Raw genomic sequence first — 25,473 nt, forward strand, 5'->3', positions numbered from 1 at the left:
GACAGGAAGTTGGGCTGGGGCGGGGGGGGCAGTGCTGAGCGCTGAACCTGGGCCCTGGGACCTGTAACGGCTAAGCCAAACGGCTGCCCTGAGTCTGCCAGCTCGCGCTGCAGCTGGAATGCCGTCTTTTTATCAGACACACTCTTGGCCAATCGTTCCTCCCATGGGCATCTTGTCTTTTCCCGCATTCTGTTACGGTTTCCTTCAAAGAGCAGAGGGTCCGCGTTTTCAGAAAGCCCGCTGATGGCCGCTTCCTCCCACCGCCAGGCTCTCGATGATGTACCGAGAACGCTGCCCTGCCCGAGGCCCCAGGAGTTGTCAGTTGGAAGGCTTGCCTCCTCCCGGCGGTTAGCACGGGGCCGGGGGAGGGGGGGGGGCACTCAGGCACACGCGCCTGCCTCATGACTCAGAGGTGCCCCGAGGCCCCCACACACTTCCCCTGCCCAGATCTCGTGTCCTCAACTTCTGCAGGGATCCTTTAATTTATTTTTTAAAAAGATTGATTTTATTTAAAGACAGAGTTACAGAGAGAGGTAGAGATGCAGAGAGAGAGAGAGAGAGGTCTTCCATCCACTGGTTCACTCCCCAGATGGCCACAATGGCCGGAGCTGTGCCGATCCGAAGCCAGGAGCCAGGAGATTCTTCCGGGTCTCCCACGTGGGTGCAGGGGCCCAAGGACTTGGGCCATCTTCCACTGCTTTCCCAGGTCATAGCAGAGAGCTGGATTGGAAGAGGAGCAGCTGGGACTAGAACCGGCACCCCCATATGGGATGCTGGCGCTTCAGGCCAGGGCTTTAACCCACTGTGCCACAGCGCCAGCCCCGAGATCCTTTAATTTATGATTTATTTTATCTACTTGAGAGGCAGACTTACAGGAAGAGAGAGAGAGGTCTTCCATCTGCTAGTTCATCCCACAAAGGGCTGTAACCAGGAGCCAGGAGCTTCATCCTGGTCTCCCGCGTGGGTGCAGGGGCCCAAGCATTTGGGCCATCCTCTGCGGCTTTCCCAGGCACATGAGCAGGGAGCTGGATAGGAAGTGGAGCAGCCGGGACTTGAGCTGCGGCCCATATGGGATGTCCACCTGTTTCTGGAACCCTAACCAGAGGTACAGAGCCGGGCCACAGGAACGCAGGTCACACAAGAGCCAAACCCAGCAGGTGGCTCCTCCACGCAGCCCAGGATGCGATGGGGTGATGGGGACCAGGGTCTGTTTGCCCACCCAGGCCGTTGGATTGAGCAGTGAACCCGAGGAGCCCACCCACCGCAGAGGGGACGACACACATCTACCTCCCTAGCTACTGATTAAGGAACGGGGCAGGCGCTGGGCTGGGGGAAGGGCTCCGCACAGAGCTGGCTGCCCCGTCCTAGGCCTCCGGCTGCGGTGCCCGCAGACACGGGGACACGCACAGGAGGTCGCGGGCAAGGGCAGGTGGAAAGGAGGCCGCGGGAGCCGGGCTGCCTGGGAGGGCCCTCGGGCACCTGCTGCGTGCTAGAGCCCTGGCCCTGCCCGCACGCAGGCTCGCAGAGCCACCGGAAACCCGCGAACAGGTAGATCCCGGAGACGCTTTCAGCCAGAGCCGGCGGACCGGGACCGCGCGGCCGGGCGCCCAGCGTCGGACACCGCCGCCCACCCCCTTCCCCCTCCCCGCACTTCGCAAAGAGGTCACCGCGCCGGCGACGGGCGCGCCTCCGCGGGAGAGGGCGCGCGCCGCCCAGCCCCAGCCCCCAGCCCGCGGCCCGCGAGCCGCGCACGCCGCCCCCTCGCGGGAGCCCGGGGCCGCGCCGGCCGCGCGCAGGGGAGGGGGCGGGGGCGCCGCGCACGCGCACGGGCCGGCGGCGCGCGCCGAGCGGGGGGCGCCGCGCGGGTGCAGCCACGATGGAAGGGGGTGCGTACGGAGCGGGCAAGGCCGGGGGCGCCTTCGACCCCTACACCCTGGTCCGGCAGCCGCACACCATCCTGCGCGTCGTGTCGTGGGTAAGGCCGAGCCGGGCGGCGCCGCCAGGCCGGGGCTGGAGGTGTGGGCCAGGGCGGCGCGCCGGGACCGACCCCGACCCGATTCGGCCCCGGGTAGGGGCGCGGCGGCGGGCCCGCAGCTGCCGTGACCGCGGAGCCCGCGCCCCCAGCTTTCTCCTGTCGGGTTGCGGGCAGGGGGCCCGGCGCCCGCGGGGGTCGCCGCTGTTTCCGGAGGATCTCCCCCCCCCCCCGTTCCTGTTCGCCGCCCCCTCCCCCGTCGCCGTGACCTCCAGGCCGCGGCTATGCAGCCCCGGCGCACCGGCGACCGAGGGGGACGCAGCCTGGGTCTCCGGTGGCCTCTTTGGGGGGTGGGTCGGGGCGTGGGCCCCCTCGCGGAGGTGCCCGCCGTGCCTGTCGTGGACGTTGGAGGGCGAGATGCCCGGGGCCGGGGTGTTGGTGGGCAGGGACGGTGGGCAGCGCTGAGTCGCGGGTACCCCCCCCCCAGTGACCTTGGGCTGGGAGCCACCCAAGGTGGGGAGCGTCCCAGCCTCTCTCGTGCCTCAGTTTCCCGAGTTACAGAGAGGGGTTGAGGCCCGCCTGGGCTGTGACATTTCACGGATCCGGAACACCCCCATACACCTGGGCGCCTAGGGGGTCTCTGGGAGAAGGGCCCCTCCCCACCGTGGAGAGCGGAGAGAGGCGGGCAGAGGGCAGAGGCCCCCAGCGCGATGGGGGGAGGGTGGCACAGAGCATGAGCAGCACAGGGGGGCAGGTTCCCTGCGGGAAGGGGGTGCCTGGGGCGGGCTGGCAGGGCCCATCACCCTGGCTGGGGGGTCTTTGCTCTGTTGGTCTGAGGCCGGTTCCTGGTGAGCACCCTGCTTTCCAGCTGTTTAGGGACCCGTAAGGGGCTGGGGGCTGCGGTGGCTCCTGAACCCTTTATCTCCAAACCTTCCAACGTGGTCTTGGGGCCACAGGAAGAAGGGGGAGCTCTCTGAGGGCGGGGGAGGCGGCGCTCCTCGCTGTTTGTCATAGTGTCCCCTGTGCCCTCGGAGGGCTTGGTGAGGGCTTGGGGCACTGGCCTCGCCCTCTGGGCCAGTGTGCAGCTCCCGGGTGTTGGGAGGGGCGTGGGTGTTTTGTCAGCTTGGGTCGTTATGGCGCTGTATTGAGTGTGCTGGCCCGAGGGGAGGCGGCATGACTCAGACGCATCCCTTGTGCACGGGCACCCACGGTCCCTGCTGGGGGCTGAGCCAGGCACCCCCAGGCAGGGGCCGTGAGAGCCTGGAGTGGGGGTCTTCCTGCTGTGTGCAGTCCCCCGAGCTTCCTGGAAAAGGCGGTGCCTAATGAGGCTGGTGGGTGGGCAGGGTGAGCACCTGTGCCCTGCACGGAGAAAGGGACAGTGGCTCCAGGCAGCACCCCCGGCATGCAGGGCCACCTGGCTGGCTCCCCTAACACCCGGGCCACGTGCTGGCCGGGGGCTATTGGTGTGGGACCCAGGTCTCCGTGACCCAAGGCACAGTGCTTCCCCTGGGGCAGGGAGGAATTTGGGGTCAGGAAGGACACGAGGGTCACACCCACACAGGGCCTCCAGCCCTGCCTGCGCACCTGGGCGCAGGTGTTGTCTGCCTTTGTGGGAGCAGAGGCCTCTACACACAGAGCCTTCGTGATCACTGAAGGGCTGGAAGGTAGAAAACCCTGCAGGTGACGGCTGCGCGGTAGCCCCGCTGCCTCACGCCGGAAATGAGCGCGTGTGAGATGTTGTGTGTTTTACCGCAATAGGAAAAACCAGCGGGGAAGCCGTGGGGGCACCACCGCTGAGGGAGGCTGTCGGCTGTCGGCGGTCCGGGGCTGTGTCTCCTGGCCTTCTGGAAGACTCTCTAGGACGCTGAGACAGGACATGCTTGGGAGCGTGGATGTGGCGGGGCTGGCCCTTGGCCCGCGTGCTCCCGGGGCACACAGCAGGGTCTGGGTGGCGGTGGCTTCCTCCTGGGACTCCTGCCATCTGAGCTGTTGCACCAGGGTGGCCAATACATCCTCTTGCTGGAACCTCCCAGGCTTTAGCCTTGAAAGTCCCATATCCCGGGAGCCTTCAGCCCCAGACAGACTGAGAATTCGTCACCCGGGACTCCCGAGACCCCTGCTGCGGCCCTGAGGGGCGCTGCCTGTGAGTCGGTAGAATTTGCAAAAGACAGGTCTTTGGAAGCTGCAGGGCTCAGCAAACCCGGGGGTCCCTCTGGCCCAGCTCCGCTGAAGCGAGGCCTCCCGGACCTGAGACTGGCTCAGTTCAGCTCTGCTGCTGCTCTGCCCCCGCCCCCCACCCCCGCCCCGAGCAGCTTGGAGCTGTCGCCCCTGAGCTGGGGGCTGTGGGGGACCAGGAAATGGGCTGCTACTCCTCTGCTCTGGGCAGCACTGTGTCCCCCCAGCCCTGGTGCCTCGTGCCCTCCTCTGAACGAGGGGCGGGGCTTGGCCCCAGGGGCCAGAGGGATGGCACTCCCCGTGCTGGGGTGAATGGCATTGGGCGGGCGGGCGCTTATCTGGGGCTCACAGCCTGGTGCGGTGCCGGTGCCCGTGCCCGGAGGTAAGACAGGCGTGTTTGATGCTCTGTTTAGGCAGAAGGAAAACAACAGAAGCTCCTGTTGCCGTTTTCAGGGGCGATGTGTTCAGGGTCCTGTCTGCCCCCGCTTTACAGATGACACAGGTGAGCCCCAGCCTGGGCGTCTACTGCACCAGCTGTGGGCCTGGAGCTGTCCGAGCCGCCCTGGGATCCGGTCCACAGGGTGCCACATGCACCGGTCCCTCCTCCCCCAGCGTGGCGTCCGGGTCTGGGTTCCAGTGGCACCAAGGGGTAGCTTTATAGCCCCGGTTTGTTTGTTTGTTTGTTTTAAGATTTATTTATTTATTTGAAAGGCAGAGTTACAGAGAGGCAGAGGCAGAGAGAGAGAGGTCTTCCATCTGCTGGTTCACTCCCCAATTGGCCACAAAGGTTAGAACTGCACTGATCCAAAGCCAGGAGCCAGGAGCTTCTTCTGGGTCTCCAACGCGGGTGCAGGGGTCCAAGGACTTGGGCCATCTTCTACTGCCCTCCCAGGCCACAGCAGAGAGCTGGATAGGAAGTGGAGCAGCTGGGACTTGAACTGGCACCCATGTGGGATGCTGGTACTGCAGGCAGCGGCTTTACCTGCTACGCCACAGCGCCGGTCCCATACAGCCCCAGTTTTATTAGCCCCCCCCCCCCAGTGAACTCCGAGGGAAAAAGCCAGGTTTACTTTGCAAAGGCAGTAGCTTCAAGATGAGACCCCCGGGGTTAAGCCGCCACTTGACACAGGAGTCCCACATGAGCACCAGTTCCAGTCCCAGCTGCTGCACTTCCCATCCAGCTCCCTGCTAGTGCACCGGGAGAGCAGTGGGAGGTGGCCCAAGTGCTTGGGTCCCTGCACCCACGTGGGAGACCAGGATGAAGCTCCCGGCTCCTGGCTTCAGCCTGGCCCCGCCCTGGCCGTTGCAGCCATTTGCAGAGTGAACCAGCAGATAGAAGATCTCTGTCTCTCCCTCTCTTTTTGTAACTGCTGATCAGATAAATATCTTAAAAAAAAAAAAAAAAAAAAGAAACCGCTCGTCACCTTTCAGCCGTGTTGAGCCTGCTGCAGCGGCCAGGGAAGGGGTCCAGGGTGGAAACAGAACCTCTGGCCGGCTCTGGTGTTTGCTCCTTGATTCTGCGCACACAGCAAGCCCCTTGCTCGGTGCCAGCCAGCCTGTGTCCCACCCGACACAGTGAGGGCAGGACTGAGTTGGCAAGCGCCATCCGGGATGCTTGGGGTGCTGCAGGAAGTGCAGGGCCTGGCAGATTCCTCTGCCTGGAGGGGCATGGAGGGCTTCCAGGGGGAGGGGTCCCTCCTGAGCTGAGTTCTGATGACGAAGTGGGGAGGGGCATTCCAGGGGCAGGAGCGGCCTGAGGCAGTGCCTAGAGGCCTGAGGTGTGACCAGGTGCTGGGGATGGTGGTGAGCAGTCGGTGGCACAGGGGTGGGGTGAGAGTGACAGGTTGGGAGGCTGGAGGGGCAGGTGGGGGCTGCCCAGGAGGGGCCTTGGATGAAGGACTCACAGGCCAGACTTGCTGGAGCCCAGCGGGAAGCCGGGAAGAAGCTTCTGGCCAGGAGAGAGTGACTGGAGAGCTTGCCTGGCTGGGAGGGGGTTCGGGCAGGAGTCCCGGGCGGCAGTGCAGGGGCCACTCTCCAGGGCCTCTGCCTGTCACTGCCTGGGGGCGCGGAGTCTTGGCTGCCGACTTAGCACCTGTCCCTGCCAGGCGCGGGCTCCCCTGGCCGCTGTGTCCCTGCAGATGCTGCGCGTCCCTGTCTGGGGGCTGGCGTGTTGGTGCTGGGGGTGTGGGGGGGTGAGACCTGGCTAAGCTGGCCCCCCGGGCCTTGGCATTGAGAGTACGCCCACCATGTGGGCCCTCAGTGGCCTCATCTGTGGCATGGGCGTGCAGCGTGTGGGTCCTGGGAGGCGTGGAAGGTTTGTGAAAATGCACTTCGGAGAGGCCCGCCATGCGCCTGTGGGGTGGGCGAGCTCCTCGCGGGGGAGGCGACCTGGAGTTCGCGGCAGCTCAGCCACGTGGGGCGTCCCACATGACCTGCGTGTGCGCAGGGTTCAGCCTGGGGAGGAGGCAAGCGGTGGAGGAGGAGCCGGCGGCGGAGGCCGGGCGGGAGAGGGAGAGGCAGATGGCAGGGCGGTTGGAGGGAGCCACGCCTGGCACCCAGACCGGAAGAACCAGCTGCCTGGGCGGGAGGGGAGGCAGAGCAGGACATGGGGAAGCGCCTGGCGCGTCCTGCACCCCCCGCCCCTCCCCCCCGACCGGCTGTGTGGCTGGCGTGAGATGCAGGTGCCTCTGGGCGTCAGCTTCGCCATCTGTCAAGTGGGACAAGGGTGCTTAGGTTGGACTGCTGGGTCCCGGCCTTTCCTGCTCAAGGCGCCCCACCCCTGCGTCCGGCGGACCCTGGCTTGGGCACTTGGGGATTGGTCGGTCCTGGAGTAGGGGATGTCCACAGCTCCAGCCCCGGTGCTCCTGGGGGCCCTATGGCTGGGGGCCAGGGCCCCAGGGCCATGTACGTGATCAGGGCAGGGAGATTGGAGCCCAGCACAGTGGTGAGGTCCCTGTGTTGCTCCCAGGCCTTCTCTCCCAGGGATGGGGTCCTGCTCAGCTCCCCTCTGTGGGAGTAGCAGGTGCCAGGCGGAGGGACTTCGAGGGGGAAGGGTGGCCGTTTGGCTGGGACGGCCCTGAGCTGTTGGACCCGGGCTGCAGTCAGGCCAGAGCCCAACAGGCTGGGGCCCGAGAACTCTGAGCAGGCGGGGGACGGGGGACGGGGGACATGGCCCGTGTCCCTCACACTCAGCACCGTCTGTGAGTGGCGCTGTCACCTGGCCGCTGCGGGCTGCTTCCCCAGCAGTGGTTCTCACCCTCCCCCTGCTGCACCTGGAGGTGGCAGGGTCCTCCTGGCTCCAGAGGCCACTTCCAGACCCTCCAGGCCACTTCCAGCTTTGAGCCTCTCGTCCACACGGGGCCGCCCACCTGCCTTCATTCCGGACCAGCTCTGGGCACCCCACCTGCTCCCTCAAGGCGCCCAGCTGGCTGTGCACCTGTGCTGCCGGGGAGGCTCCTGCCTCTGTCCTGGTCACCGCCCTCCTCACACCTGCCCACCCTCCCAGCCCCCCCCCCCCCCCAGCCACCTGCCGCAAGCCACCCCGCAGCAGCAGCCGCTCCCTAATCCCGGTCTCGGGCCCGGCTCTTCCCCACCCCTCCTGCAGCTGTCCCTGCAACACCCAAGTCCGCCAGTCCTCGGGCCTGGGACCTCTGAGCCCTTGACCCTGCCCTCTGCACTCAGACTCCCGTGCCCATGGCCCCAGTGCTGGCTTCTCGCCGGCCCTGGCCTCCTCACACCTCCTCCTCCACGCACCCTCTGGCCTGGCCACAGCCCCTGGGTGCCGCCTCTGTCACCTGCCCCCCCCCACCCAGCCCAGGCTGTGCCCCCCCCCAGTCCCGTCCCTGGGAGCCGCCCAGGCTTCCCCTGCGCCCCTGCAGGCTCTCTGCCCCCTCTCCTAATGGAGCTCTTGGCCGCCTTGGGTGCTCAGTGGGGAGCGGGCTCCTGTCTGACACACAGTGTGCCTGCAGGAGCCTGGTGGGGGGAGGCGGGGCAGAGAGGCCCACCATGCTGCCTCCGAGGTGAGCTGTGACCCCAGCGGGGGGACGCTGGCGGGGCTCGGGGACAGAGGTGACAGGGCGTGGAGCCGCGTGGGCTGCAGTCAGCCAGGCAGAAACCGGGGAAGGAGCTCCAGGCAGAGGGACCGTGGGGGCCAGGTGGTGAGGGGTGGCTGCCGCTGCTGCTGGGCCATGAGCTTGGAGGCCTGGGGCTGTGTCGGTGACGTCCCTGTCACATCCGCAGTGTGCAGACAGGGCCTGGCGTCCCACAGGGCGCCCCCGGGTGTGTGGTGAGGTGGAAACGCACCCAGCCCACAAGGCCGGAGTCACGTATCCTCTCCCCCTTGAAGCCTCCTTGGATCCTCCCCCACCCCCCATGTGCCTGGCAGTGAGGACTTGCAAATGGGACTTCCCCTGCCTCCTCTTCCTCCTCCAGGGCGTGAGGTGGGGCCTGGGCCTCCCTCGTCTCCATGGAGACCTGTAGGGTCGGCCATGGCCGCCAGCCCGCGAGAAAGAGTGCACAGGGCTGGTCCGGTGGGCCCTGCCTTTCTTACAGCCAAGGGCCTCACAGCCCCGGCTGCCCCATCTGTAAAACGGGCACTGCAGTGCCCACGTCCCAGGCCCTGCCTGCGGAGGGCCAGGCCGTGCGGCCGGTGCCCGCAGCCCTCTCCCCTCCCTGCCCCTGCCAGTCACGTCAGCCCCCTCTGGCCTGGGTGTCCTCCTCTCTGTTGCGGCTCCGGGCCCCCGCGGGGGAGGCAGCCACTGGAGGGTGTCAGTGGGGACCATGTAGGGTGCAAGGGGAGCTGCAGATCACCTTGGGGGGCCAGGGGCTGCGGGCACAGGCCCTGCCCAGCAGAGCTCCCGGAGGCTTGGGGACAGCTTGTGGGGAGATTACTGCCTGACCCCGAGGCCGGGGCGGGGCGGGGCGGGGGAGGGGAGCAGGGCCCCTCGGCGGCTCTGAGCCAGCTGCCCAGGCGCCTCTCACAGCCACGCACTGGCTTTGCCGCCATGCTCACGTGACCTGGGTGGGCCTGACACTGCCCGGAGCACGGCCGCCCCTTTCTCTGCCCAGGCCTGGTGCAGGCCCAGGCCGTCCTGAGGCGGCAGGGTTCAGCCTCCTCATTAGGGAGTGAGCTGCCCGTGGGCAGGGGTGTGCAGGCGGAGGCGCGAGCCAGGACGCCCCCCGCGTCCCGCTGTCAAACACTGTTCTCCTCCCTCGAAGCCTTTCCCGACCCTCTCTCTGGGTCTCGGGGAGGACACACCCTGGGCAGCTGAACCAATAAAGGGAAGGAGTTCAGTGATGTTGTCCAGGCGAATGGGGCATTGGGAGGGCTTTAGGTCTGCGGGTGTGGTCTGGAGGGCTTCCCGGCGGAGGTGTCCTTTACACTGAGACGTGGATGCTGAGAAGGATGCAGTGTGGGAAGACAGCGGAGGAACCTAGGCGTCCCGCGCAGAGGGGAGGGGCTTGTGCCCAGGCCTTGGGGCAGGAGCGCGTGAGAGGAGGCGGGAGGGAGTCTAGGGGTGGCATGGCGCGGAAGGGCGTCTGTCCGAAGGCTCCAAGTAGAGGCCCGGGTTTAAAGAGATGAGCAGCTGGCGCCGCGGCTCACTTAATCCTCCGCCTAGCGGCGCCGGCACACCGGGTTCTAGTCCCGGTCGGGGCGCCGGATTCTGTCCCGCTTGCCCCTCTTCCAGGCCAGCCCTCTGCTGTGGCCAGGGAGTGCAGTGGAGGATGGCCCAAGTGCTTGGGCCCTGCACCCCATGGGAGACCAGGAGGAAGCACCTGGCTCCTGCCATCGGATCAGCGCGGTGCACCGGCCACAGCGGCCATTGGAGGGTGAACCAACGGCAAAGGAAGACCTTTCTCTCTGTCTCTCTCTCTCTCACTGTCCACTCTGCCTATCAAAAAAAAAATAATAAATAAATAAAAAATAAATAAAGAGATGAGCAGACAGTTGGGGGGGACAGTGCATGGGTGTGGGGGGACCACGTGGGGGACACGGAATGATTTGAGTTAATCAGGGGGGTAGAAGCAGTAGGCCCGACTGTCCATGGGGGTCGGGGATGAACCCACGACTGGTTCCTGGGGTGCGGATAAGGGGGCCCGAGGTCGTGGACGCCTGGGCAAGGCTGGGGGAGAAGCCGTGGCCCACACAGGGGCCCCGGAGCTGTCCTTTATCTTCAGCCTGGGGAGGAACCGGGGCGGCTCCCTGGCTGCCTCCCTGGGGCTGCCTGGAGGAGGCCCAGGGTGAGAGCCAGTTCCTGAAGGGCCAGATGGGCGGTGCCATTTGGAGCCAGGAGGGCAGGGGTGCCGCGGACCACAGTTTCTCAAGGGAAGGCCGGCGCTCTGTGCGGCTGTGTGAAGCCAGGCCGCTGGGAGCCCCCCCACCCCCGGGCCACGGGGACCTGCACGGCCCCCACCCCGCAGCCTGGGACTGCTCGGCACTGCTCGGTCTCAGGCAGGGTCCGGAGTCCCGGATCTGCACTTGGCCATGCGGAGAGCTCCTGGCTCCTGTTCCGGAAGGGGCTGGAGCGGGCGGGGTCCTCAGAGCCTTCAGGTCTTCTGAGGGCGTGGGTGAGGCTTAACTGTCAGGTGCTCTCCGTCAGCCCAGGGCGCCGAGGAGGCTGGGGGCCACCTGAGGTCCCGCGAGGAGACAGGAGTCCCGGCCAGGAGCGTGTGGGGGCCGGGGACAGTGGCCGGGGGTCCGCACAGCCCCTCCGGGTCTCGGACAGTGAGGCTCCGCTCCTGCCCGACAGCTGGGAAGGCGGGGAGGGCAGGGGCAGGATTCCCAGGCAGCGTCCAGTGGCTGAAGTGGGCAGGGGCCGGGTCATGGGTGTCCCTGCGCCTGCGCCTCGGATCCCGCTGGCCCAAGGTGCTGAAACTCCAAGACTGCAGGATTCCTTCCTGTTTTTTTTTTTTTTTCAAGTTTGACACAGATCTGCACCAAGCACCATCTGGGATCTGTTTTTAAAGACCCAGGATTAGAATCAAAGGCGGTGGGGGTGGGGGGGGGGATCCAGGCGGTCTGGCCCGGCTACCTTGGTGCTGTTTTTAGCGTTTTTCTCGGCTTGAGGTGGGGCCCTCTGGTGCCTGCTGTGCCCAGCGGCCCTGCGGGTCCTGGCCCCACCGCCGTCCTCTGACCTCCTGGTTTCCAGGCGCCTGGTGGGGCCCCGCAGGCCGCTCCCTCCCGCCGCTGTGGCCAGCCTAGGGTTTCACCCCGGTCTAATTTCCAGTCTCCAGTGGCTCCTGCGGCTGCCTCGTGTGTTCCTTGCTGCCTGGCACAGGGCACCAGCTGTCCGTTCAGAGGCTCGGGTTCAAGTCCTGACTCCACCCCCAGCCTGGCGGGTCCCAGATGCACCTGCAGAGTGCGTGTCCAGTGCACGCAGTAGGTCCTGAGCGAGCCCCTTCCTCGCACCTGGCCATGGAAACCTGAGGCCCCATCCTACCCATCAGGGGCTCCCACTCGGGGCGGGACACGGCCGCTCCGGGAGGACTGAAACCCTCAGTGCAGAGCCCCTCCCTCAGTGGGATCTGCAGACTGATGAGCTGTCCCAGCCTCAGTTTCCCTGTCTGTGGAACCCCCACGTCTGCAGGGGAGGTGGCATCCTCAGGTGGCATCCTCGGGCCACAGTGGCCTTGAACTCACCCTGACCCCAAGGCCCCCGGAGCTTGGCGACCTCCCTGCCCTTCTAGGTGTGTCTCCTCACTCCGTCTGCCGCCCCTGAACACAAAGAGTTTATTGCAGCCCAGGGCCTGGGAGCAGCATCTGCCAGGTACACGGGGCTCAGGTCGCTGTCTACCCAGAGCTGACCTCTTGAGAGGCCGCCCTGGCCACCTGGGCTGCCCCCTCTCACCCTGCCTGCTGCTTCTTGAGCATGGCGGGGTGGGGGGAGGGCTGCGGAGAGAGGGGAGGTGGGCGGGCCTTGGCCTGGGGCCCTAGAGCCGGGGCTGTGGTCTGTGTGAAGTGGCCCTTCCTGCTGCAGGCTGGGGACGCATGGGAGGGGGCAGGACCGGTGAGGGGACCGCGACTTCTCTCTGCCCTAAAAGCCTGGGTCCCCACCGCAGCCCACCAGGCCGCATCCCCGCCCGTCTGCCTACCTCCTGGGCCGGGTTCCCAGGTCACTGCCCCCACCACCCCGCTAAGGCCTTGGCCCGTCCCCCAGATCTGTCCAGGGCTGGCTCCTGCTGTCCCAGCCTTCCTGGCCCTGGCCGCCTCCCTGGCCGCCGTGGGCCATCAACGTGACGGCCAGTCCTGCGAGTTCCGTGTCACTCCAGGGCTCTTCTGGTGCTGAGCCCGGTACTTGCTGTCCTGAGTGTCTGACCCCACGCCCTGCGCACCCGAGGGGGATTCGGTCGGCACAGCTCACCCCAGCAGGCTCCTGCCCCGCCCAGGGTCACCACGCCCTGTGCCGGCTGCACCCAACCCCCAGGGGGTTTTGATCTTGCGGCTCCCTCTCTCTCTCTCTCTCTTTTTTTTTTTTTTTTTTTTTTGACAGGCAGAGTGGACAGTGAGAGAGAGAGACAGAGAGAAAGGTCTTCCTTCGCCATTGGTTCACCCTACAATGGCCGCCGCGGCCGGCGCACTGCGCTGATCTGAAGCCAGGAGCCAGGTGCTTCTCCTGGTCTCCCATGGGGTGCAGGGCCCAAGCACTTGGGCCATCCTCCACTGCACTCCCTGGCCACAGCAGAGAGCTGGCCTGGAAGAGGGACTAGAACCCGGTGTGCCGGCGCCACAAGGCGGAGGATTAGCCCATTGAGCCACAGCTCCCTCTCTTGGGGACGCAGCGTCTCTGGCTCCTCTGGGCTCCCTGCTTCTCCCCCGGGGCCCAGTCCTAATGGTGCCTTCTCTGCAGTCCCGGAGGCCCCAACTTCCGCCCTCCACTTCCCTCCCACCTCCGGCCTCTGGTGGACTGTCCCTGCAGAGGTGGGCTCTCTTCCGGCCCCCAGGGGGCGGGGTCTGTAGGGCCTGCTGCCTTCTGGTATAATCCCTTCCTCCTGGGAGGCAGGCTTGCCCCGAGGGAGGGGCCTCTGGTTTTTACAGAGGCTCAGAGAGGTGAAGTAACTTGCCTGAGGCCACACAGCAGGGCGCAGATTTGAATCTGGCACCGACTCCCCGGGGTCTCAGCCTCTGGTCAGGGCCTTTCTGTTCTGCTAGGCTGAAGTCCTGGCGCCACCCAGCACTGTTTTTTTTTTTTTTTCTTTTTCTTTCTGTTCTGTTCTTTTGTTTGTTTAAGCTTTACTTATTTACTTGAAAGGTAGACTGACGGAGAAAGAGGGAGAGGCACAGAGAGAGGTCGTCCATCTGCTGGTTCACCCCCAAATGTCTGTGACAGCTGGGGCTGGGCCGGGCTGAAGCCTGGAGCCGGGAACCCGCTCTGGGTCTGTGCGTGGGTGGCAGGGGCCAATCTGCTGCTGCCTTCCCGGTGCAGAGGCAGGGAGCGGGGCTGGGGGCATCGCTCGGATGGGGGCTGGCGTGGCAGGTGTGGCTCTGCGGTGCAGGCTTCAGGTTCTCAGCCTGGCAGTTCTCTGGTGGGAGCCTGGGACTTGCAACGCCACGTCAAGATGGCGATGCCTAGGGGCCGAGTGGCAGTGCCTGGATTTGTGCAGTGCACGGCGCAGGCAGCCGCTCGTCAGGGTCGTACCTACTGCCACGGGAGCCCCTGTGGAAACGCCGTGGGATCCTGGCTGCCTGCTACTCCTCTCCTTGTGCTCCTGAGCTCCGGCCTCGGGACCTGCGTCTTGCTGCCTGGCCCCGTCGCCTGCAGCCTCCTTTCTCCCAGGGCGGGGACCAGCCGGCCTCTGCTGCTGACAGTGGCGACAGCCGTGTCCCCTTCTGTTCAGTGGGGCCCTCCCAGCGACCTGGGGGCGGTGAGGATGCAGGGCTGGGCTGGGCGGAGCTGAGGGCCCAGGTGCCCCGTGCAGCCTGGAGGGTCCAGCTGGGCAGCTTCCTGGACGGGCGCTGGCTGTCTGGGGGCCGGTGGTCGTGTGCCCACACTGAAGCCACATGGACACAGACGCCTTTGTTTCAGATTATCTAACATACAGATAACCATTTTATTTTATATTTTTAAAAACTTTATTTATTTATTTTAAAGGCAGAGTTACAGAGAAAGAGAGGGGAGAGTTAGAGAGAGAGAGAGAGAGAGAGAGAGATTCTTCTTTCTGTGGGTTCACTCTCTACATGGCTGCAACAGCCAGTGTTGGACCAGGATAAGTCAGGAGCCTGGAACTCCATGTGGGTCTCCCACGTGGGTGTGGGGGTCCAAGCACTTGGGCCGTCCTCCGATGCCTTCCCATGCGCCTTAGCAGGGAGCTGGATCGGAAGTGGAGCAGCCGGGACTCGAATCCGTGCTCATATGGGGATGCTGGTGTCGCAGGCAGCTGTTGAACATGCTGCACTGTAACGCGGGCGCCCAGGTAACCGTTGTAAGGCGAGTCGTTCGGCAACGTTTGGTGCATTCGCAGTGCCTTGTAACCTTGGCCTCATCGCATCAACAACGCCCTGTGCCCCGGAGGTGGCCCGTGGCCCTGCCGTTGCTCTCTCCCCTGCCACGGATGGAGCGCAGCAGAGGAGCCACGGCACAGGGGAAGCCACGGCATGGGGAGCCACGGCACAGGGGAGCCACGGCACAGAGGGAGCCATGGCACAGAGGGAGCCATGGCACAGAGCAGCCACAGCATGGGGGAGCCACAGCACAGAGCAGCCACGACACAGGGGAACCACGGCACAGAGCAGCCATGGCACAGGGAGCCACGGCACAGGGGAAGCCACGGCACAGGGGAGCCACAGCACAGAGCAGCCACGGCACAGGGGAGCCATGGAACAGAGCAGCCATGGCACAGGGAGCCACGGCACAGGGGAGCCACGGAACAGAGCAGCCACAGCACAGGGAGCCACGGCACAGGGAGCTCTGTATCTGGCTTCTTCTCTCACTTGCTCTCGAGGTTCACCCACCTCGTGGCTTGCGTCAGTGCTTTTGTCCTTTCTGTGGCTGAAAAATCCACTGAGTAGACGTGCCACCATTTCTTCTCTTTTTTATTTGAGAGGCAGAGAGGGAGAGAGAGAGCGCACGCTCCTATCTGTGGTTCACTCCCCAAATGCCCACAAAGGCGAGGGCTGGGCCAGGCTGCCCTCCACGCAGGGCTCCCGTGGGGGTGGCAGGAAGCCAGCGAGCCGAGCCAGTGCTGCCCCCAGGGTCAGGAGCCGGGAGTAGGAATGGAGCCCAGGCCCTCCGCTCTGGGGTGTGAGGGTCTGAGCCGGCACTGCAACCCGTGCCCGCCCACCAGGCCAGGCACCTGCCCCCGACAGGAGCTCCTCCCCCGCTCATTGGTGGTGCACACTCGGGTCGGATTCCTCCTGAACACTCAGTGGTGTCCTAACGCGGCGGCGTCGGATGTCAGTTCCCAGCTGCTTTTGAGGAAAGCTGTCTGAGTCAGCCTTCCCATCCTAAAGGATGATTTATTTCTTATACGTATATCATGACTGCATGACGGGAAGCTGTCTCAAAAAGTTGATTGAAAATGTGTACCATGGGGCCAGCGCAGTGGTGCAGCGGGTTATAACGCCCTGGCCTGAAGCGCTGGCATCCCATATGGGCGCTGGTGCTAGTCCCACTGATCCTTTTCCGATCCAGCTCTCTGCTGTGGCCTGGGAAAGCAGTAGAAGATGGCCCAAGTGCTTGGGCCCCTGCACCGTGTGGGAGACCTGGATGGAAGCTCTTGGCTTCAGCCTGGCACAGTTTGGCCATTGCAGCCATCTGGGGAGTGAACCAGCATATGGAAGACCTCTCTCTCTCTCTCTCTCTCTCTCTCTCTCTCTCTCCTCTCTCAGACTCTGCCTTTCAAATAAGTATTTTAAAAAATGCACAGGTTTCAGAAGTATCTGCACCCAGACATCTTCCACTTCTGTTTTCCATGGACTTTCCAAGCCCCCTTGTCTGCCCTCCTCATTATAAACCCCCGTGTAGATGTGGAACACCATATGGCTGAGGGGCAGCATTAAGGAGGCCCCTCCCAGCCCCCCCCATCCTGGGTGTGTGCGGGGGAGGGGTGCGTCTGGCTCCTTCCTAGTGCAAGGAGTCCGTGCAGCGGGAGAAGCAGGAAGGGAGAAGTGGAAGTGGCCCGGAACCCCTGCCCTCCCCGCTCCCGCCTCGCTCCGGCTGGCCTCGGCCTGCAGCTCCCCACAGGTCGAGCTTGCCCCGCCCTCTGTGTCCACTGCGAATCGGAGGCGCTAGCTGGCACTCTTGTCACATCGCGCCTGTTGGGAGCGAGTCACCCGGTCGTCCTCATGCCCGCGCGGTGGCAGGGGAGGTGAGGGGCACGGGGGCGGCACAGGGCTCACCTGCCTGGTGTGCCCCGCGCTGCGGAGTGAGCTGTGCACGCACTTGGGCTGGAAAACCGCCAGCCTTTGTTCTCCCCCGTTCTTGGGCCCAGAGGCGGCTGAGCCAGCTGGGTGCCTCCACCTTGCATCTGCCCGGGCTGCAGCCCGCTCAGCCGGGGCTGCGACCTCCCCGGGCGCTCCATCGCCAGCTCACTCCCTTGGGCTTGGCAGGATTCAGTCCCTCGTGGGCTGCTGGGTGGAGGACCCAGCTCCCTGCTGGCTGTTGGCCAGGGCCTTCCCTCCGCCCCTCTACACAGGACCGGACTGGGCTTCCACGGGAGTGTGCAGGGAGAGGGACAAGAGAGGGAGCGAGATGGACTGTGCTGTCCGTCACTCTGCTGTATTTTGTCTGTTGGAAGCAGATCACTGGGTCCAGCCAGGCTCGAGGGCAGGAGGCTACACGGACGCACGGTCCCTGGGGGTCAGCTGGCTGCCTGCCTGGCTGAGGTGAACCCGCCACAAGTGGGGGGCACTCGGCATGGCACAGGTGGCCCGGTACACAGCTGGACCTTGGCTACTGCTGCATCGCTCCACGTGCAGGGCCTGGGACCCCAGGCCCTCCCTGGGCTCCACAGTCATGGGTGGGGCGAATGCTGGCATTGAGGCGTGGACGTGGGCGGGTTCCAAGCCCAGGAGGGCCCGTGGCCACGTGTGTGAGGTGCCAGGCCAGCCCCGGGGGAGCCTCAGTCTCGGGACCTGGCTGGGGTCCGAGTGGGGCCGCAGCGGTAGGCAGAGCGTCCTTGGTGCCTGCAGCCCAGGAAGGAAGCCGTCCGGGTGAGCCGGGCAGGGCGCCGCCCGAGCCTCCGCCCGCTCCCAGGGCTCACGCCTGCCCCTCCCCCCGCAGGTGTTCTCCATCGTGGTGTTCGGCGCCATTGTGAACGAGGGCTACCTCAACAGCCCGTCGGAGGGCGAGGAGTTCTGCATCTACAACCGCAACGCCAGCGCCTGCAGCTACGGTGTGACCGTGGGCGTGCTCGCCTTCCTCACCTGCCTGCTCTACCTGGCTCTCGACGTGTATTTCCCGCAGATCAGCAGCGTCAAGGACCGCAAGAAAGCCGTGCTGTCCGACATTGGCGTCTCGGGTGAGCCGGCGGGCGGTGTGGCGCGTGCAGGCCGGTGAAGGCACAGACCCGGGGCTGGTGGGACCAGGACTCCCGAGAGCCAGGTTGTCCCGGCCCTGCCGCGGAGGGTGGGGCTGGAGCTGCGCTGGTCCCCCAGCCTCTTGCAGCCCCCGCCCGGGAGGAGCCTCCTGAGCCCTGAGCAAGGGGCCCTGGGAGCTGCAGCCTCCCTCTCCTGGTCCTGGGTGGCACGGCGGCACGGTCACCTTCTGCCCTTCAGGAGTGGCCTCTGGCAGAGGCCCCCTGGCTCCCGTCCCCTTGGTTCCTGGAATCTGATTGGTGGACGCTTAGGCAGGGGTCAGAGCCACAGAACCACTGGCCCAGAAAGAGTGAGAAGGATGATTCCCAAACTTCTGCGGAGCCCCCCGGGGCCCCCAGCAGCGGGGGGCCCTGGGCAGGGGCCGGGCTGCAGGCTCCCGCCCCCTCAGTGCACGGGGCAGCTCTGAGCTCCCAAACCGCCACCGAACTTGGGGGCAGCAAGTGCACAGGAAGCCCAGGCCCTTGGCCCAGCCCCAGCCTCTCACTCCCTGCCCGTCTCTGGAAGTCTGGGGGGAGGGGCGGGGTCGTCCTCCCTGGGGCCCGGAAACTGGTGTCCGGCAGAGGGCAGCGAAGCGCTGGCCTGAGCTGCCTGCCCTTTCTCTGTCTCTCCTTCCTCCCCGCTGGCCACTGGGACCTGCCCCTCCCCGCCCCTGCCCCTGCGCTCCCTGTGATCTCCCCCGCCCTGCGCTCCCCCCCGCCCCCCTCCCCGCCTGTGCCCCTGGGGATGGGCGAGTGCATGACCCCTGCTCCTCAATTTCCCCACTTGCTCCCCCTTGCCCTGGGCACCCCAGCCTTCTGGGCCTTCCTCTGGTTCGTGGGCTTCTGCTTCCTGGCCAACCAGTGGCAGGTCTCCAAGCCCAAGGACAACCCACTGAACGAGGGGACCGACGCCGCCAGGGCTGCCATCGCCTTCTCCTTCTTCTCCATCTTCACTTGGGTGAGTCCGGCCGCCGCGGAGCCCGCCCTGGGTCCCAGCCTAGCCCCTGGACTGCGTCGGCCTCCTAGAGCCCTGGACCGCGGCGCTCACGGCAGCGCCTCCTGGCCACAGCGCCCTGTGCACCCTTGCTTTGGCCAGAGCAGCCTTCCCGGGGGTCGGGCCCGGCCCCGCCCCCTGAGTGGGGGGCTGGGAAGGAGCCCGCCTGGTGCCTCATCCCTGGGGCTGCCCCTCTCTGGCCTCCGTGTTCCATCTGGAAAATGAGGGGATTGGGTAGGGGGTTGGGTGGGGGCTGCCACGGACTCAGGTGCTCACAGGCAGGGCCCGCCCGACGGTGCTGCGTGGCAGGGGACAGGTGTGTGCCCCCCGAAGGAGCACCCTCCGCCTGGGGACTCCCGAAGCCAGCAAGTTGCATTTTCGCGCGAAATCTGAGCTTTAAGGGTGACGCTGGGTTCACGTAAACGCGTGCGGTGCGGTCCTGTGCCGCCCCCGGCCGGGGGTCTCCAGGGCCCTGGTCGCCGCCTCTGCTCCCCCTCAGCTGTGCCGCAGAGGTCCAAGCCGCCTCAGCCCGGCCCCGGGCGGCGTCTCGCTTTCCGCGGTGGGGTGGGCGGGTGCTGCCTTTCCCCTCCCGTACCCTGCTGGGAGCCGAGCAAGGATGGGCGCAAGAACCAAATGGCCTGAGACGACGCCCAGGGATGGGGACCACACCCCCCAGTCCAGGCGCGTAGGAGCCGCAAGCCCGGGGGGCGGGGCTCGGCGTGCAGGAGGCGGGGCTCGCAGGGGAAGGGCTCAGCGCGCAGGGGGCGGGGATCGCAGGGGTGGCGCGAGGCTCGCAGGGAGGGGCGGGGCTCGTTGCGCAAGGGCAGCCTCCAGGAGTGGGGCGGGCTCGCAGGGGAGGGGCTCTCAGGGGAGGGGCTCTCAGGGGAGGGGCGGGGCTCGTTGCGAAGGGGCAGGCTCGCAGGAGTGGGGCGGGGCTCGTATGGGAGGGACAGGGCTCACAGGGGAGGGGCGGGGCGGGGTGGGGCGCGCAGGAGGCGGGACTCTCAGGGGAGGGGCGGGGCTCGGTGTGCGGGGGTAGGGTTCGCAGGGGAGAGGAGCGGCTCGCAGGGGAGGGGCTCGGCGCACAGGGGGCGGGGATCGCAGGGGTGGCGCGAGGTTCACAGGGGAGGGGCGGGGCTCGTTGCGCAGGGGCAGGCTCGCAGGAGTGGGGCGGGGCTCGTATGGGAGGGACAGGGATCGCAGGGCAGGGGCGGGGCGGGGTGGGGCGCAGCTCCCCGCGCTTCCCGGAGCGGATCCGAGGCCGCGGTCCCTGAAGCCAGCCTCCCCGCGCACAGCTCTGCGCTTCCCGGCCTTCCCACGGCTCTTCTGCTCTCTCCCGGCAGAGCCTGAGCGCAGCCCTGGCCGTGCGGAGATTCAAGGACCTTAGCTTCCAGGAGGAGTACAGCACGCTGTTCCCCGCCTCGGCGCAGCCCTAGGCGGCCGCCCGCGGAGCGGGGAGCCCAGGCGCAGCTGCCGCCTCTGCCGGCCATGCCCAGGGCCCTCGGCCTGGGCCCGGAGCCGGCTCATTCACTCACCCAGTGCCTCTGTTCATCCTTGGTTTGTGTTCATCCATCCAGTAAACATTTATTGAGCAGCCGTTCTGCGCCCAGTGGTGAATCGGGTCCCTGGTCCCAGGAGTCCACATCCTGGGAGGGGGAGACGGGCCCATCGCCGCCTCCCCCAGCCGGACCCTCAGGCGCTGTCAGAGTGGGAGGTGGCTCCACGCGGGACCGCCAGGAGCTGTCCACATCTGCGGGGTGAAGGGTAGCCTTCCCGGCCCCACAGAGGCTGGCTGCCGAGGGGGGCCTGGCCGCGACGTCGGAGGGCACCTGGTCCAGCCCTGCTCTCTGTGCTGTGTGACCAGGGAGAACTCCTGTACCTCTCTGAGCCTCCGTCCCCTCCCTAGACTGAGAGGTGACCGTGGCCCGGCCTCGCAGGCCGTTGTGCAAATGAATCCAAAGCCAGCTGGGCACCGGGATGCTCAATAAGTGTGAGCTCTGTGTTCACTCATCCATCCATCATCCATCACTCACTCACTCCCGCTCTCCAGGGCCCAGGGGTGCCTCCATATTCTCGCCTTTGGAGGTGGCTCTGCTGCGGGCTGCCATGCTGGCCCACCCAGCCCTGCTCTGCGTTGGCGGAGGAGGCCGAGGGCGTGAACAGGCCCGCAGCGCGGTGCCCCGGCCCCCCGGGCAGAGCAAGCTTCCCTGCGCTGGAGGCAGACAAGTGCAGGCGGCCTCCCCATGGCCTCCCAGTACAGCAGGGACTCAGGTCCCTCAAAGCAGGTCCTGACATGGGGCAGGAGCTGACCACAGAGCTGTCTCGGTGCCCTTGGCCAGAGTCCTCCTCCTGGAAGGGTCCGAGCTGGGAGCCAGCCTGGACGGTGCAGCCAGAGAGCCCTGGGCGAGCCAGGCCTGCAGCCCTCGCTCCTGGCGCTGCCGTCCTGTGTCCCCCGAGTGTGCTCCTGGGCTTGTCAGCGGCCCAGGGCAGCCCCGGAAAGCCCCTTGCCCCCCCCCCCCCCGTGCACTCAGGTCCCAGATCTGAGCCCCAGCAGCCGGGACCTCCAGCCCACGTGGCGGGCAAACCCGAGACCCCTGCCCCAACTCCACAACCCGGCTTCCCGGCCCCAGCCCTGTGCCTCCAAGAGCCGCTCTCTCAGAAGTGCTGCCCCCAGTGGGCACAGACCCGAAGTTTGGGCCTGGGCCTGGACTTCTAGAACTTTCCGGAATGGAATACCAGCATGCCTCACTCCCTGCCTCTTCCCTGGGTGGCCCTTTGTGGCTCCTGGCTGACGTGGTGCCTTGTCGGGGGCTGGTCACAAGGAAGAGGGGGGCACCCTGGCCTGGGAAGGGGCAGGGTCCCCATGTTTGGGGCTGGGTGTGGCCACCCACTCTGCCTTGGGCCCTGCCCCCTTCTCTCAGACTCAGTCTTCCCAGCCCAGAAATGGGGCCATGGAGTGAGCAGACTCCCAGGACGGCCCTTCACCACTAGCCTCTGGGCTGTGCTTGCTCCTTGGCCTCGTGTGCCCGGTGTCGTCCGTGACAGCAGTGTGCCCGGGTTCTGGGAAGACAGGGCCTGGGGTCCGGAAGGCCGGCAGGTGGCAAGGCTCTGTCAAGTCACGCGGCCCTGAAACTTGTTCACTCTGTGGACTCCGTCTCCACTGGAAACCCCAAGCGACAGGGGTTTACACTAGGTCCAGCCTGGGGCCCTGCTCCGGGGCTGGCACAGTGGCTGCGTGGGTCTGTGGTGATGCAGGCCTCTTCCAGCTCCACCATTCGGTTCACCATCCTCATGGTCCATTTTGGCAGCTAGAGCTCCAGGCCTCACATCTACATTCCATCACATTCCGAGATCAGATCAGAGGGTGGGACAGAGAACCAAGAACACAGTCACCCTCCAAGGTGTCATGTTCCTTTGGGGTGTGGGACCCTTAACCCTCTGTTGCCCGTGTCCCATGAACTAACCACCACTAACCCTGTGCTCTTGTCTGTCTCTCCCCTAACCGTGCCCTCCCTCCTGTCCTTGTCCCCTGCCGGCCCGTGCGCAGGCGGGCCAGGCCGTGCTGGCCTTCCAGCGGTACCAGATTGGCGCCGACTCAGCCCTCTTCTCCCAGGACTACATGGACCCCAGCCAGGACTCCAGCATGCCTTACGCCCCCTACGTGGAGCCCAGCAGCGGGCCGGACCCCGTCGGCATGGGCGGCACCTACCAGCAGCCGGCCAACGCCTTCGACGCCGAGCCCCCGGGCTACCAGTCGCAGGGCTACTGAGCCGCAGTGACCGCCCGCCCCCGCCTGCCCCTGCCCCTGCCCTCTCCCTCCACACCCGCTCCCCCCAGCTGCCCCGCCCAGCACCCCCGCGGGGGCGGTCAGCGTCGGGGGTGTCTGCGTGTGTGTGCGAGTGTGCTGGAGGGTAGGCGTCCAGCGGGGGCCTGGGGGCCGGGGGACTCGCGTCCACGCATTGTGTCATCAAGCTCTCGTGGAGCGCCCACCGTGTCAGGCCCGGGCTTGACGGTGGTGGAAGAGGCAGAAGAGACCCTAGGAAAGGCAGGGTGAGGCGGGGACGCCCCGGGGCTCACTCCCGGGGCCCTCCCGGCTCAGGCAGGCATGCTGGGAACCTGGTGGCTGGGGAAGCAGAACCCAGGAGGTCACGGTCACTCGCCCAGGGGCCCTGGGCCCAGCGCCTGCCTTCCTGTCCCTGGAGCGCCACCGCTGAGCACTGCTGTCTCCTGGGCGGTCTTGGGGCCCTCGGCCAGTGAGACTCCTGACTGCTGCGGGCTGGGGAGGGGCTGTGTCCCAGCACTCCCCCAGGACCCCCGGAGACAGCCATGTCTTTGGCCCCCTTGTCCACATCCCTGCCAGCCTCCCCCTGAGCTTGGCTCAGCCCTGCCGCCTGCTTCCCTACGTACAGCCTCTGCGCTAAGCGTCCCCTGGGGAGCCCGGCGGGGGCTCAGGCCTGGCCTCTTGTGACCACCCAAAGGACCGGTCCTTGTCCCCACTTCTAGGCGGGCTGAGTCCTCCCCCAGGGCTGGTGGACAGGGGGCCTGGTTGGGGGTGAAGGGGACTGGCCCAAGGTGCCGGTGAGTGAGTGGCAACCTGGCTATTGGCCTGGCTGCCCAGCGGGTGCCCGAGTCCCTGTCCTTGCCTCTGGCGTGGGACACTGTCATCGCTCCATGCATCTGGGGTCAGCCGCGAGCTGTCCCTGGCCTTCCAGAAAGCCCGCCATGGGGGCTGAGCAGAGAAGACAGGGCTTTGCCAGCTGCAGACACGGGGGCGCTGCCCCCAGGTGCACAGTGGGCTCGGGGAAGACCCCAGGCCATGGGGGAGAGGCTAGCAGGTGACCCCCAAAGGGGTAACAAGGGCTGTGGGACCGGTGGGGCAGGAGGGGTTCTTGGCTGCACAAGGCACACGGGATGGGGGAGGGGCATGGGGTGTTGCTGGGGGCCATCCTGTGGGGCGATGGCCCTGTCCACCGGGAACCCGGCGACGCGGCAGGTGTGCGGGGGATGCCGAGGGCGTGCGTGGCCCCTGCCCTCAACAGAGCTTCCAGCATGAAGCAGGCAGCCGAGTCCATCACACAGAGCTGACGAGGGCTCTGCAGTCCGTGGAGAACGTGTAGTATGAAAAAGCTGCATGGATTCCGACTTTTTTAAACCCAAACTTGTCCTTCGATTCCATTTTCCCATGAACTTTGTGAAGCTCCCGAGTGCGGGTGCCGGGCACGCCCGAGGCTCCCCTGAGGAGGGGCCCTGGGGGTGGGCAGCCTTGGAGGCCAGAAGGAGCTCTCTAGGCAGAGAAGTAGTGCCATTGCCCCAGTTAGCAGGGAGCACAGTGAGCTGGCCGCGGGGCACGGATCCGCACTCGGGTCTGCTCCCCCCACAGGACAGCCAGGCGTTGGCGATGGCCGCTGGGGGAGGGGCAGCTCGGGTGTGGGTTCCATGCTGGCTGAGCAGGGGGAGCTGTAGCAGACCAGCGTGAGCGCTGGGGGTGGGAGTGTTTGTGCCCCCTGCCCACCGAAAGCCTCCCCTGCTGATGGACCCCGGCGGCCCCGGGGTGCTGCCCAGGCTCGGGGGCAGGGGCCGGCTAAGCTTTGACCAGTGCTAGGTGGTTATTGCAGACTCTCCCTTGACCCCGATCTGGGAAAGTCTACCCGACCCCTGCCAATCACGGCGGGGGTGGGTGGGGTGGGGGGCTGTGGTCCCACCATCGGACGGCCATGGGAAGAAGATGAGAGGGACAGGGCTCCTGACCCCACTGCCGCGCGGCTAATGGTGAACCAGTGGCTAAGGACAGCCTCGTGGGCTCCGCCTCTCCCTTGCTCTCAAGCCTCTCCCTGGACGAGGGCCTTCTGCGGCCTGGCTGCTGAATTCCAACTCCCTCCTCCCATCAAGCACAAGAGAGGGCCCAGGAAACTTGGGGTCCCCTTGCAGCCAGTGGAGTCTGGCAGGAAGACAGTGAGTTGCAGGTTCAGCCCAGCAGGGTCTGGTCCTGCCCGATGGCTCCTGCCAACCCCAGGGGTGCAAGGGGTGCGATCATTGAGGGGCATGTCCCCAGGGGACCAGCCCCGAGACCCACCCCCGCCACTCCATTCTTCCCTGGTGATTCTTGGTCTTCAAAGACTCAACGGGTGGGGTGTCCTAAGTTTCCCCCATGTAACCAAGAGCCAACCCCTGGGAGCCTCCCCAGCCTTGACAGCAAATCCCTCTGATTCTCTAAGGAGCACGAAGAGGAAGTGCCCCTCCCAAGAGTGCATGGGCAGGTGGACTGGTCAGCTGCCCACCAGCGCTGCCCGGACCTGACGCTCCCTGCTCCCCAGTGCCCACAGCCCTTGTCTGGGTGCCCCGGCCCCTCCCGCAGCGTAACTGCCTGTGTATAGTACAAATATATATATTTTCTATGTATAAGATGTATAATATAAGGCTCCACAAATATATCTGTGTGCGTGTGTGCGGTGAAGGGCGGCCCCACCCAGGGCCCCTGCTGTAGCCCCTCCCCCCTGCCACCTGGTTCAGGCTCTCACGAGTGGACCCAGTGGTCCCCGGCCCCCTCCTTTATGACGTCATCCGTGTGTGGTGAACAAGTGAAGGTGGTGACTTCTGGTGACGTAGCAATAAAGTGAAGACTCAGAACCCACCGCGGGCTGCGCGGGTGTCGGTGTTGCTCTGTCCTCCCAAGGTGGCTCGGGTCCATCCTCTTAAAAAGCAAGATCCTTACAGGCGAAGCCAAAGGCCGGCCCCTCACGTGTGCCCGGGTGTGTGTGTATACACAGCTTTCCCCGTCCTGGTCCCATCCCCAGCCCTCAGAGGTGACCAAGAGGAGAAGCTT

General features: G+C 66.0%; 1 protein-coding gene and 1 long non-coding RNA gene across 5 annotated transcripts; one reads left to right on the top strand and one right to left on the bottom strand.

The window, feature by feature from the left end:
* Positions 1-482: 482 nt before the first annotated feature.
* Positions 483-1,687, bottom strand: LOC138844439 (uncharacterized). Of its 2 annotated transcripts, XR_016216348.1 has the most exons (3): positions 1,480-1,687; positions 874-1,095; positions 483-720 (listed from the first exon to the last, which is right to left on the bottom strand). It is a non-coding gene; the product is annotated as an uncharacterized LOC138844439 (long non-coding RNA). The 2 variants fall into 2 exon arrangements; XR_011380287.2 differs by lacking the exon at positions 1,480-1,687 and having other exon boundaries at positions 874-1,259.
* Positions 1,688-1,699: 12 nt separating this feature from the next.
* SYNGR1 (synaptogyrin 1) lies at positions 1,700-25,281 on the top strand. 3 transcript variants are annotated; one of them, XM_070052948.2, is made up of 4 exons: positions 1,700-1,975; positions 17,365-17,602; positions 18,469-18,614; positions 22,198-25,081. In XM_070052948.2, the coding sequence occupies exons 1-4, from the start codon at positions 1,877-1,879 to the stop codon at positions 22,417-22,419; spliced, it is 705 nt and encodes a 234-aa protein (XP_069909049.1). In that variant the 5' UTR covers positions 1,700-1,876; the 3' UTR covers positions 22,420-25,081. The 3 variants fall into 3 exon arrangements, with proteins under 3 accessions (XP_069909049.1, XP_069909050.1, XP_069909051.1); XM_070052949.2 differs by having other exon boundaries at positions 1,762-1,975; positions 22,264-25,281; XM_070052950.2 differs by lacking the exon at positions 22,198-25,081 and adding an exon at positions 19,994-20,247 and having other exon boundaries at positions 1,765-1,975.
* The last annotated feature ends 192 nt before the right edge of the window (positions 25,282-25,473 follow it).

The sequence above is a fragment of the Oryctolagus cuniculus genome, chromosome 11 (assembly GCF_051225735.1).
Source record: "Oryctolagus cuniculus isolate XC-2025 breed Fujian yellow rabbit chromosome 11, ASM5122573v1, whole genome shotgun sequence".
Lineage (NCBI taxonomy): Eukaryota > Metazoa > Chordata > Mammalia > Lagomorpha > Leporidae > Oryctolagus > Oryctolagus cuniculus.